At 43.3% G+C, this 13,691-nt stretch overlaps 1 protein-coding gene across 1 annotated transcript in view; it reads right to left on the bottom strand.

Moving 5' to 3' along the window:
• Positions 1-13,691, bottom strand: part of COL27A1 (collagen type XXVII alpha 1 chain) — a 225,796-nt gene that overhangs the window by 103,288 nt on the left and 108,817 nt on the right. The window contains exons 17-19 of the mRNA XM_069943643.1: positions 5,975-6,028; positions 5,428-5,481; positions 4,125-4,178 (exon numbers count right to left, since the gene is read on the bottom strand). Of these exons, the coding sequence (XP_069799744.1) occupies positions 4,125-4,178; positions 5,428-5,481; positions 5,975-6,028 (162 nt within the window). The remainder of the gene's footprint in view (positions 1-4,124; positions 4,179-5,427; positions 5,482-5,974; positions 6,029-13,691) is intronic.

The following is a 13,691-nucleotide window of genomic DNA, read 5'->3' as shown; positions in this document are numbered from 1 at the left end:
TAAAAATAATTTGTCCAGCTTATCCAGGACAGACCACTTCCTGAGACACATAAAGCCATGTAATATTTTGGTGCTCTGAGTGATGGTCACATGAACCAGCTACCATACTAAAATGTATGGATGGAACAGAGCTAGAACGAAACAGATGGCACTGTACGAATAGTGAAAGTATGGGAGAAAAAAGCAACAACTGGGGTGCTACTTCAATTTTAGGGGTCCGAATTGGGGTATGCTTGATGTTAGGGGGTTGAGGTCCAAATTAATTGTAGGGATCTGACTGAATTTTAAAGTCTGATGTTGAGTTATGATTTGTGGATGGAGTGAGTTTAAGAGCCTGATCTTGGGGGTCTTAATTTTTGCGTTCTGTTCACTTCATTAGACGGGACAGGAAAAGTCCAGAAACGAGTCTATACAGAAGAAAATACTTTTACAAGTTGCTGTCATTGGAGTTTATGCCAGCAGGAGGTCCAGTTTTTCTTGTACTTCTACTCCATAATTTCCCAGGAGGCCTGTTGACACTATCTGGAAGGACCGCAGACAGTAAGGACCACCTTGTCCACCAAAGTCAATATCCTGGTCAACGCATCAAGGGGAGTAGAGTTTCCCTTAGACAGGATATGCACACATTAATATCCCGCACCGGGGCACTATCCCTCTTTTGTTTCTTCAGTGCATAAATCTTTATGTAACCACTGTATGAAGTTAGTGGGTCCCTGAGCTATGGTAACGTCCGCCTCCACCAGAACACGATCCTGCAGCCCTGACCCTGATAACGTTATACGCTTTCCTCAGTGTTCTGGAACATAAAATAAGAACACGCAATGCCATATATCCCTGATATTACACTCCAGACTCCCTGCTCCAGGTTTACAATCAGAAATATATGGACTGTCGTAGTTGCACTATATAAGACATAAATATTAGATGAGCAGTCCTAGATTTACCGGGAATAGGTAATTTCCTTTTATTAAAGCATAATTAACTCCATCTCCTGACTTTATATTGAACTGAGGCTTCCTTACTGATCTGCAGAATGGGAGGCACCCCCCTCATCTGCTTAGTCACAAGGTGACCAGACATAGCCCCTTACACACAGTCATACTTTAGGACGACAGACGGTATGGGACCTCTTCTAGTCCATGCACGTAGCCATTAATGCCATTGTCCATGTTTCTGCACGGAACTCAGACTGTCCCAAAATAAAAAAAACCCGGCCTTCCCGTTTATAGACAGTACTGTAATCCAGTCCCGAAAAAGTCCTGCTTTCTTTACAAGTGCACAGTCCATGACTGCGATAGTCCTTGGATGACACACTATGGGCCGCCTGAGTCCTATGAGGCTGTACATGGATGTGTGCAGATGGCCTTAAACTATTTATGTAAATGGGGTTTTTTATTAATGGCCTATTCCCACAGCCATGACATCTGCATAAATGCTTACGAAATGAAAGCTTACAGCTTCATACATTGTGCAGCGGCCAAGCTGCGGTACTGCAGCTCAGCTCCCACTGACGTGAATGGCAGCTGAGCTGCAAAGACCCTGTGCGGCCAAAGAACTGAGCTGTTTGTCTCTGTCCACTGTATATATGTAGACACCACAGCTCTGGGCATAGTCCAACAATAAAAAGAGGTCCTGGAAACCCACTGAGTAATAAGGAGTTCTGCAGCTTGTCAAGATCTTTGCTCGTTGTCAGCATAAGATAACGTTTTTATTAATAGCCAGACTAAAAACCTGCATGCGGCACGTGACCCGCGGCTCTATTCATTACTCGGCTCTTTCTGATTGCTCCATAGAAATGCATAGAGCCGCGGGTTGCGTGCCCTACTTATAGCTCTATTTGAAACAAAGGAGCACGGGCTGATACAGAGATCGCGGATCACAGATGTTTCTGCCCCTTGATTGGAGTCACCTGTGGTAAATTCAGCTAATTGGATGGGATAAGGAAAGACATGCCACTTGTATATATAAGGTATCACAGCTGACAATGTATATTAGAGCCAAGGCGTGAGGAGGAAAGAGCTACCTGTAGAGCTCAGAGCCAGGATTGTGCGGAGCAGCAGGTATGGTGAAGAGGACAAAATCGTCTGATGCACTGAAAGTTCCCAAGAGCCCAGCTGCCTCCATAATTCTCATGTGGAAGAAGTTTGGAACAACCAGGACTCTTCCCTATTGCTGCCACCCCACCAACGTAATTGAGGGAGAAGGGTCTTGGTAAGAGAAGTGACAACAAACCCAATGGTCACTCTGTTTGAGCTTCTGAGATCCTGTGTGCTGCTCTTCAGTATAAGACACATCAAAGATGCCAGGAGTCTTCAAAAAATTCTCTAAACTGATAAAACCAACATTGAGCTTTTTGGCCTCAACTCTGTCTGGAGGAAACCCAACACTGCCCACAAACAGCCTAATATCATCTCTATAAAGAAGCCTGGTGGAGGCAGCATCATCCTGTCGGGGCAGAGAGACTGATCAAGGTTGAGGGCAAACTGAATGGAGCAAAGGACAGAGATTTTCTTAATAACAACCCGATCCAGAGCACTCAGGACCGAAGCTTCACCTTCCAACAAGACAATGACCCTAAACACACAACCAAGGCAACACAGGACCCTGACCTGAACCCAATGGAACATCTCTGGAGAGACTTGACAATGGCTCCACCACCACCAGTCCCCATCCAACCCAAAAGGGCGTGAGAGGATCTGTAAAGAACAATGGCCGAACATCCCCAAATCCAGGTGTTAACCTTGTGACCGCATAGCCAAGAAGACTAGAGGCCGGAATCACTGCCAAAGGGGCTTCACCAAATGCTCAGTAACCGCTCCCAATACTTATGGTTTTTATTTTCAATAAATTAGCAAAGATTTGTACCCTTCTGTTCTCACTTATCATTATGCTATATTGAGGGCAGAATGATGGCGGAAAATAAGATTTTTTGTTCTATGTTAGCACAAGGCTAATAAGATGTGAAAAATGTGGAGGGCTCTGAAGACTTTCCATACGCATTGTACATATCTTGCCTCTCTGGACTGATGTACATGCACAGTTTTCAACACTTTATCCTGCTCACCGGCAGGAAGACATCCGATGACATTTTCCCCTGTAAGATACTAGGACTGTATAACTGAAACAGTCATGCATTATTTATGGCCACAGAGGTGCAGTCTTCGATGAATTCCTCAAGCATTGCGAAAAACATACCGAAATGTCATGAAGTTTATCCGTGCTGAGATCTCTGGTTTTTATAATCACAAACTTCATAGCCCAAACGGCTTCTTCTTGCACCATCTTTGGACTTTAGTACAATGACAATGGCCCTAACAGACTACATAGAGGATTACTGGTATCAATGCTGGAAGTTAGATGTACATGTGCCTGTTTATTGGCGTGTGGTGAAGATGTGGATGTGCTGCGTTCTTTCTGGTTTGCTTGGTTACTGTTCACTATGTTAAAAGCTATAAAAAAATATGAATTGGGTAAAGGCTCCTGTAACAGGATAGCTCTGTAAAGAATGACGTGCAGCTTCAACGTACACAACAGAATAGAGCCTGCCAAGGCCATGATCTAACTCTCTGGCTCTGATCTATGGACAATTCACAAGAATACGTTTTTACAATCCGCTGGCTGCCGCTGCGCCTCAGCTACATCATAGTATACAGGGGCGCTGGGGTTAGTGAGATTCACAGATCCATCCTTTCTCCAACATATCCCATCCATGTTCAGAATACAAACCCTGACGTCATTGTAGACATACTGCCTCCTTCCAGTCTTCACATACAATGTCCTCATTCTCCAGTAAACCTTCTCCGCTGCCTCTTCCCAGTCTCCTCCCTGTACAGTAATGGAGCCATCGGCCTGCCAGCTAATAGCATTATATGTAGAGAGTGGAAACCTGCTAACCTCTGTCTACCACATCTTCAGAGGACTTCTTTAGGCTTCAGTCTCCAGTTTCTTCAATAGTTATGAAGATACCTTGACATGTCCATTTAGCTCAAGTAAATATTGGCGATATCCCATGCAGATTACCTATAGATCTTTCCGGCCATAGTGAAATTATACAAAAACTGCTCAGACCTGTGATGTGATGTCCCGTGATATAAGACAATCTGCAGAGACCAGACACAACTTACCTCTGGACCTGGAGGACCTGGAAGCCCGGCAAAGCCTTTGTCACCTGGTTTACCCTAAAGAAGCACAGGCAATCACGTGTTATCCATAGGTTATTGCATTTAAACTTATAGAAAAACTGTCATCACTGTTACACTCTCTAAGCCACAAGTCATTGGGGTGGACCCTGGCGGCCTGTCCCTGCCCTCACAGCCTTGATTGATAGATCTCTCACTGTTTAGTTATAGGGAAAGGTCAGTCAATGAAGGCTGGAGGGATGGGGGTGAACCACTAGGGACCACCCCAATGACTCCTGATTGAGGCACCATGAAAATAATGACAGGTACACTTTAAAACTACGTTCTATACAACACAATAGCTTCTATCTGACTGGTTACAGCTACACCCTACACAATATAGATTAACATGCTGTATAAGATTAAAAGTGTGTTTCCTCCATATCCACTTATCAGAAAAATGGGGTCCCTATCCCTCTGTTTCACCAGGTCCCATGGTCCCCTTCCCCGATCTGTATGGAGAGGTAAATCCAGCAGATTACATCTACATGAGAAAAACGCATAGGTTTAACCAAGGCCCCTGATGGCTACCATACAGTAGGATCTGTTACCCATAGCCTCCCATTGTTAATAACAATTAACATAAAGTTAATATTTTTTATTAGATGCCTTCGTATGGAATGGCATAGTCTGCAGTGTAGACAAAACTAACCATCTTCTAGCCCTTCCATGGTAGTTTGGGGAAGTATATGGATACTTTAACTACACGGCAATAACCATTACTATAACTATTACCATCCCGCTTGTAACGCCACAGCATCAGATCTATGCCCTGTGCAATCACTAGGCCTCAAACATATGATGAAATGTAGGGATGCATTTAAATAGTACAGCAACCTTTCTTCATAAACTTATAGGGGATTCAATACTAATTCAGGATTTTCAGGCTCAAGAAGCAATGGAACCACCACAAGATACACAGGAAAAAACGCGGAACTGCATCTCTCCCTCTGCCAACGATCTCGATCTCACACAAGAAGCGGCTATTCCGCTTTATTTATTGCCGAGGTTCGCCACTGCCGCATCGGTTTAATGAAGATTTCTTATTCTGTTGTGCAGTGTTTATTCTAACAAGACATTGGAAAAAATTACAAGAACTTCAGTGGTTTATATTTAACATTGCGCCAGGAGTGGAAGCCTAGTAGAGAATTTCGCAATGTAAAATGTGGACTGTATTAACAGAAAGAAGGAAGAAGGTAAAGTGAGGACAATTTTTTTAACCTCCGGTGATTAACAAAGCAGATCTTACCACAGGTCCTGTCTTTCCACGAGGTCCCGGTGGCCCTGGGAGACCCTGGCTGCCCTGCATCAAAGGTAAAAGAAGTCAGAGGATTTATAGGATTTATCACCTGACACTTTAATAGTGAAGAGTAAATCACTGTAGATTATGTGTGTTGGCGTGGACTTTATTTGGCATATTCAGCTTAGACAATGATGGGACCACATCTTCACGACCTCACAGAGTATTAAGGTGATTTGCTGTAAGACCCCCCTGTGCTGGCTCCTGAAGAAGGCTTATAATGCTATAGACTAATCTAGACAGAAAACACGTCAATGCTGAAGGGTGGCATGCCGGATCAAGTGGGTTAGGATCTGACCAAGGAGTTTGTATATTCTTTATAACATTGGTGTGTCTCTGTATGTCCAAGATGAAATCAGATTTCAAAGACAAAAGACAAAGAAAAAATATGACCTATACATGGCTCTAGGATATGTCAGTGCCATAAGAACAACAAGAAACAACATCATGTTATATGGGAACTCTCCTGCACCAAGAAATACTTATTGGTTCTCACCTTGTCACCTTGGTATCCCACTTCTCCGGGTATCCCTGGAAGTCCCTGAACGCCCTAAATACACATTATCAGAACAGGTTACAAGACACATGGTGACTCAATACCAGGAGATCCTCATAAATCATCTATACAATGTCAGATATAGATACAGTAGGGTTAATCACTAGCTTCCAGTCACATTCATACTGTATACTTACCAACACTTGACAAATTGACAAAATTGGGCACTTAAAGCACCAACATGGGAACGCCCAGATACAGCAAGACCACCCACTAAGGTGAAGTTCCACAAAGCACACCCATTTTGTTGTTGGGTTCACTGGATTGACTGGCCAAAATTGGACTAGATGGCATGTATACTATTGGTCTATTAGATGGTTCAAGTAGAATACCAAGAGTGGTGCAGTTTTTGGAAAATAAGGGACATCCTTGTTTTGTAACCTCATACAATCTCTTAAACAGAAGGACATCCAAAATCGTTCAGGGGTAGACGGCTGTTTAGTACTCTGTTACAGAGATAGCTCTTCTGCGTAATATCTTGGTGGCCAGAGGTGGCCAGTACGAAGCCTTCTGCATAACTCTATACTGGTTATGAGGTCTGCAAAACCCTGGATCCGCAATCACCGACCATGAGGCCAATGGAAGTCTAGGGGCCGAGACTGCAAATACTGAGCATATAATGATGCTCAAAGCCCCAGGGGCCCTAACTGTGCCCAATCAGTGCAAAGCTATTCTAAGGGGTTGTTCAGATAACCCAATTAAAATACTTGAGAGGTGATATTGTATTCAACTTCTATCCCCCACTGACGACCACTAACAAGAATGAAGAATATACTTAAGGAAACACAGATAGGTAAATGCTTCAATGTTCATTTCCATACATTTTATTTTTGGCTGAGGAAATTGTATGGACACGGACCAAAGCAAACGATAGGTGTGAACCGGCACAGCACTGAAAACCTGTCGGCTGCAGAATCTGTTTTACAAAATTGTCCCATTAACCTAAACCAAGGCTTGCTTTCTTTGGTCGGGATCCTGTAACACTCATACAACACTATGTATAAATGAGAATAACCTACTGGCTGTAAAAAAATGTTCCTCCTAAATAGAGACCAAATACAAATATGTCAGAAAAAAAACTTCACTAAAACAACCTAAGACAAACAGTGACTAATAGAAAGCTCATTTCTTGGTGCAGATGCAGGCTGCAGTGCCCTGGACAGAACACCGGGAGTGCTGTGTTTTTCTCTATCTACTTTTAATGACTTATTAATTGGACAAACATTGTGGCCGGAATTCCTTCTCCAGCCCAGTGCCAGGGTAACAGGTAATAAAGACGGCTCTTCAGTGCCCTGTGAGGACACTAGAAGGCTTCAGTGTATGTACAGGAGATGTAGACAGGCTCCTAGGCTAGAGGCTAAAAAGATAGATATTATATAATAAGAAAGAGCTACGTAATCTAGCGAATGACGCATCTTATACTGATCCTGGCTGACAACCTATTTAATAATCCCTTCTCATCTTTAATTCTGCTATCCTCAGATCTTCCAACATCCTGGATGATGCTCCTCCGGGTAACTGGTATACTGTTTGTGAGGGAAAATAAAGAGTAATATGGTATAGACAACAAAAATGAAGAAAGTTTGTCATGTCTACTAGCAAGCTGTTCAATGTTATCACTAACAACCAGCAGAATTATGAATGCTGCTCTAAATTATAGGTGGCCATTAGAGATGACTCCAATTCGAGTATGTTCAAGTCTGGTTGAAGTTGGATGCGGCCCTAGGAAGTCCATTAAACAGGCAATACAGCCTATGGCCTATGACTGTATCCAAGTTTTCCAGGCAGCAGTAATGAAATGCCGATTGGACATGAGCATGCTTGAGCAGCGCTAATCTCCATTGGCCATACATTTTCAATGTCTGGTGACTTGGCTGACAGCTGACTCCTCTGTTGGGGGTGTATTCCCCCAAAAACAAAAGGACCAGGCAGCTGACTTTCAACATTTCTGAGCCTTCTCTCCTCCTGAGGACTTCCTCATACACATTAGATAGCTGGTGGTCCCACTGAAATTGATGGATTGGACTGGTTATCCAATGTGTTTGGAGGACTTAAAGGGATGATCCAGGCAAAGAAAAACATGGCTGCTTTGTTTCCAGAAACCGCACCTCTCTTGTCCTCAGTTTGGGTTTGGGTCTGAGCTCAACTGTGAATCTTATGACCTGAAGCGAAGAAATCATAGATCCCTATGATGATGTCAGTTCTGGTCATCAGACTTTAGGCCATAATAGTAATGCAGAGAGACGGCCATATTACGCTTATCTCAAGTCTAAGGGCGAGTACACATAGTATTTGTTCAGTTTTAGACATGTTATAATCTCTGAGATCTTTTATAATCCTCTGTTAGGGGTTTGTATGTGACTGAAGGAACAGGGGAGGTAGCTGGATGTAATAAGCAGATCATTGTATTAGACTGGAATTACAGTAACTTTTTATGCTGCTGCTACTATCTGACATGAATAAAGTTATAAGAACCTAGGCCAAGGACCCTGAGATAGGAAAACAGCAAGAAGTGCCAAAAGCGCAAGCTTAGTAGAAGACCTAGAATTATCTCTTCTGTGAGGGCCATCCCATGGAAAAACTTATGGAAGGCTGCCCTCCATCTGATTCAACTAAGTGATCCCAACAGGGGTCCGTCCTGCTGCAGAAACATGAAGAAAATGCTCATCACTTAACTTCCCATATTATCCTCAGTCCCTTACAGGCTTTTTTCTCCTGCTTGGAACATGACAAAACAGTAAAAAAAAAATCTGTGATGCTGTGGTACCATCCCGTGGTCCAATACATCGGACACAACCATGATGGCCTTGGATGCCGATGCTGCTTGACAGTTTGACACCCCTGGTCTAAACACTTTCCCTACAGTTTCTCTAAACAGTTTCGCTACAGCGCCACCACAGGGGAAACTAAGCATTACACAGCGCCTATTTACATCATCAGGCTATTTGTGTAGTACAGGGCAGGTCAGATCCTCCAGATCAAGAGACTCTCTTTGTAACCACTTTGAATCCCCTCTATTCACTAACAAATCCCTAATAGGGTGTTTAAAATAAGGTTTCTTAACTGGATACTGTAACACACCCATTCTACAAAACGGACTGACCGTAATGCCTGTTCTTCTGGCACTGCTTAGCTGCTAAGATGGTTTTAACCCCACATATTCCATTTTATTCCATTACCAATTTAAATTCTTTGTGAAACAGAAAGGTCGTGCTATTGTTTCTAGGCCTTTAGCCAGTCCTAGTTTGTAGGTTTACTTCTATTAAAGGGGTTGCATGGAAAGTAATATTTTTTTTCTAGCCTACTACGCTTCCTGGGGATCCTGTGAGATCTTTGGATCCCTGCTAAATGCTTCGGCAGCTACTTCCAAGATGGCCGCCTCTCTGCAGTGACAGCCCACTCAGCCAATGTCTGAATGAAGCAGGACTGCGGCCAGGGACTGGCTATCACTTACGAGTCTGTCTTGGGAGTAGCAGTGGGGACATGAAGACGTGACAGGAGGACCCCCAGAAGGGCATGGTAGGTAACAATAGGATGTTTATTTTTTTCTATGCAATCCCAGAAATATGTGTAAAAATGTAAATGCCTGGTGTATCCTTTGAGGTGCCTTTCATCTGTTGGCTGAATTATCTCACCTGATCCCACCTATACTCCACACCTGAAAATGGCTTATCTTCCCAAAACACAAATGCTTGGGCAGCTGAGATCCACCATGCCACATGTTATTAATCAATGGACACTGTTGAGCGGACTTGTTCTCTGGCAATGTGCTCTGAACCTGCACGCTCAGCATTTGACTCCTAGCAGCTGGAGAAGTTGAATGCCGCCCTGGGGCTGCCAAGAAAACAGGATATAGTCTAAGGCATCCAACTTCTCCAGCACCAGGAGTCAAATGTTGAGTGTTCAGGTTCAGAGAACATTGCCGGACCCGAACATTTTGGCAAGTCCGCTCAACAGAGAGTTGGGGGACCTCCATACACGTCAGGTAGTCAGCCAGTGCATTACTTGCTCAACTAACAAGGAGACAAGTAAAGCTGTATTAGCTCCTTGGAGTGCATGACATGAGCACTGCCTCCACTTTACCATCTAAAAAACTCTATCAAGAGAATCCTAAAAATTCCTCAAAGTGACCTAAAAAAATGTCCACCCCACGCCAACCCCTGAGGCATTTACCCCTCTGTACTCTGCTTTATTTCTTTTTGATTCCTATAACTCAATGAGGCCAGTGTCCAGAGCTCCAGAAGAGATGTTCAGATGCTGAGATGATCGCCAGATTTGTATTCATGGTTTTATGGGGTGATAAATGTCACATTTTTCCTTGGTGGAGTGTCTTCTGGATGTACCAACCACAATGACTGGCCACATAAGAACTGGGTCAGCCTGGAGTGCTGTACATACTGGAGGAGGGAGAGGGACTTGTTTATAGTGACAACTCGCTGGTAGAAAAAGATCAGAGGGAACGAAGAACCGAAAACAAACCGCAACAGGCCACAAAAATCCTTATGTGCTTTTCAACGAGAACATCAAACTCTGGACGGTGTCCAAAAGAGTCCAAAGTATTTTACGAGAGCATCTTGGACGTCATCAGAGCCCTCCCATCCACTCACCAGCATACGCTATATACTATACTGACTATGCAGGTCCCCTGGCAACGTTCCCAATCCCAAAGTTACACAGCAGGTCGTGACCCCTGACTTCACTTCACAAGAATAATACTTCAGTCCATTCAATAATTGTTGTGTCTATAGGGACAGAATCGTTGCCTCTGGCTAATGGAAATCTAATTCAATGGTCAGAAGAACCAACTTACAGTGGAAGATACAGCAAGTAACTCTTAGATCCAACATTTTTTCCCTTATATTTATTCATTTGTCTAGATGATAGAACTTTATTCATATCACACTTATGGGGAGGGAGGGGGAGCTATCTTTTTTGTGTGTGTGTACAATATTTTTATCACAAAACTGTGGCTTGTGCAAATTTGCGTAGTTTATGCTGTCACAGAAAATGATAAATTACCCCCATACAGTTAATATGCAGCAGCACTAGCAATATGTAACTGTGCATAGACCATAGCTTGACAGCCATGTAGTTCCTGACACACACACTGGTGGCAGCAGAAGGGTTATCCAGGCTCAGAAAAACATGACTGCTTTCTTCCAGAAATAGCACCACTCTTGTCCTTAGTTTGGGTGTGGGTTTGCAGTTCAGTTGCAGTGAAGTGAATAGAGCTGAATTGTATTCCTTCACAAAGCCCGAGGACAGAGGTGACGCTCTTTTTGAAAGTTTTTTTTATCCTGGATAATCCCTTTAATGCTTCCAGCCAATGTAAAAAACTAATTGCACTTGCTAGAATAATCCTTATATAGCTATGTTTACAATAGATATTTGTATAGTGAGAAAATTATCAGCACGTTGAAAAAAAATTACAATAAAAACACAAACAAAAAGATTTTGAGGTCAACAATAAAAGTGACTTAAGTCTTACCAAATAACTTGTCGCCCCTGTGTTTACCTACGGCTGACTGAGAATATCAGCTCATATGTATGACTGAGATGGAACGTGACGCGGTGATCGCAGTATAAAGGTTTTCTGCATCCGTTTATGTTTTTAGCTGCAATGTTGTTACAGTGTGAAATAAAATGTCAGCTCGCTATTACATCTGAGCGAATAGCCGAGTCTAATGAATTGTAGATGCAGATGGTCCATACACTAACTATACATATAAAGGAGGACAGACAATTCTTAGTTGCTTTCACTATATACATAATGGACTAATAAATAAGGCGATAACAATAGAATCAGAGGATAGAATCTGTTCTTACTTCAGGGGTTCTTACTTCTACCTCCTTTCATGTATCAGTCCCTTCATGTACCTCCCTTCGTGTACTGGTCTACCTCCCTTCATGTATCGGTCCCTTCATGTCATGGTCTACCTCCCTTCATCTATCTGTCCCTTCGTGTACTGGTCTACCTCCCTTCATGTATCGGTCCCTTCATGTACTGGTCTACCTCCCTTCATGTATCTTTCCCTTCGTGTACTGGTCTACCTCCCTTCATCTATCGGTCCCTTCATGTACTGGTCTACCTCCCTTCAAGTATCAGTCCCTTCGTGTACTGGTCTACCTCCATTCATGTATTAGTCCCTTCATGTACCTCCCTTCTTGTACTGGTGTACCTCCCTTCATGTATCGGTCCCTTCATGTACTGGTCTACCTCCCTTCAAGTATCAGTCCCTTCGTGTACTGGTCTACCTCCATTCATGTATTAGTCCCTTCATGTACCTCCTCCCTTCTTGTACTGGTGTATCTCCCTTCATGTATCGGTCCCTTCATGTACTGGTCTACCTCCCTTCATGTATCGGTCCCTTCATATACTGGTCTACCTCCCTTCGTGTACTGGTCTACCTCCCTTCATCTATCGGTCCCTTCATGTACTGGTCTACCTCCCTTCATGTATCGGTCCCTTCATGTACTGGTCTACCTCCCTTCATGTATCGGTCCCTTCATGTACTGGTCTACCTCCCTTCGTGTACTGGTTTACCTCCCTTCATCTATCGGTCCCTTCATGTACTGGTCTACCTCCCTTCATGTATCAGTCCCTTCGTGTACTGGTCTACCTACCATCATGTATCGGTCCCTTCATGTACTGGTCTACCTCACTTCATATATCAGTCCCTTCGTGTACTGGTCTACCTACCATCATGTATCGGTTCCTTCATGTACTGGTCTACCTCTCTTTGTGTACTGGTCTACCTCCCTTCATGTATCGGTCCCTTCATGTACTGGTCTACCTCCCTTCGTGTACTGGTCTACCTCCCTTCATGTATCGGTCCCTTCATGTCATGGTCTACCTCCCTTCATCTATCTGTCCCTTCGTGTACTGGTCTACCTCCCTTCATCTATCGGTCCCTTCATGTACTGGTCTACCTCCCTTCATGTATCAGTCCCTTCATGTACTGGTCTACCTCCCTTCATGTATCAGTCCCTTCATGTACTGGTCTACCTCCCTTCATGTATCAGTCCCTTCATGTACTGGTCTACCTCCCTTCATGTATCAGTCCCTTCATGTACTGGTCTACCTCCCTTCACGTTTCGGTCCCTTTATGTACCACCAATGTAGTGTTTTACTAAGTGTGGCTAGTGGTGGATGGTGGAAATGACTAGTACACTTGGAGGGGAGCAATTGTGCTGACCTTTAAGAACCTTTTATTTTATTTTTTTTAATTCAAGAGATAATTTTCTGGTGTAAATGCAGCAATGATCAAACTACAAATGAAAATGTGTATAACTTTTCATAGCGATTTAACTTCTATCTTAATGTCTATCATTTCAAAGAAAAAATCATCGCTTGTCGTCCGCTTAAATGAGCACTTAAGAGATTTGTCTGTATGTGTAGAGGGACCTTAGGGCCCTATTCCACGGGACGATTATCGCTCGCATAATCGTTAACAATAAACGATCCAAACGACCGCTATTACGAAAGTCCTGAAATCGTTCACCCATTTACATGGAAAGATAATCGTTACTTATGATCATTCTTGCGGTCGTCTTGTCGTCACTATTTGCGTTCGACACTACTGCAAACGACCGAACAATGTCTTATTCAAAGCGAACGATTTGCGAACGAGCAACGCTAAAAATAGGTCCAGGTCTT

Source organism: Dendropsophus ebraccatus, chromosome 10 (assembly GCF_027789765.1).
Source record: "Dendropsophus ebraccatus isolate aDenEbr1 chromosome 10, aDenEbr1.pat, whole genome shotgun sequence".
Lineage (NCBI taxonomy): Eukaryota > Metazoa > Chordata > Amphibia > Anura > Hylidae > Dendropsophus > Dendropsophus ebraccatus.
This window is presented reverse-complemented; position numbering and strand designations above follow the sequence as displayed.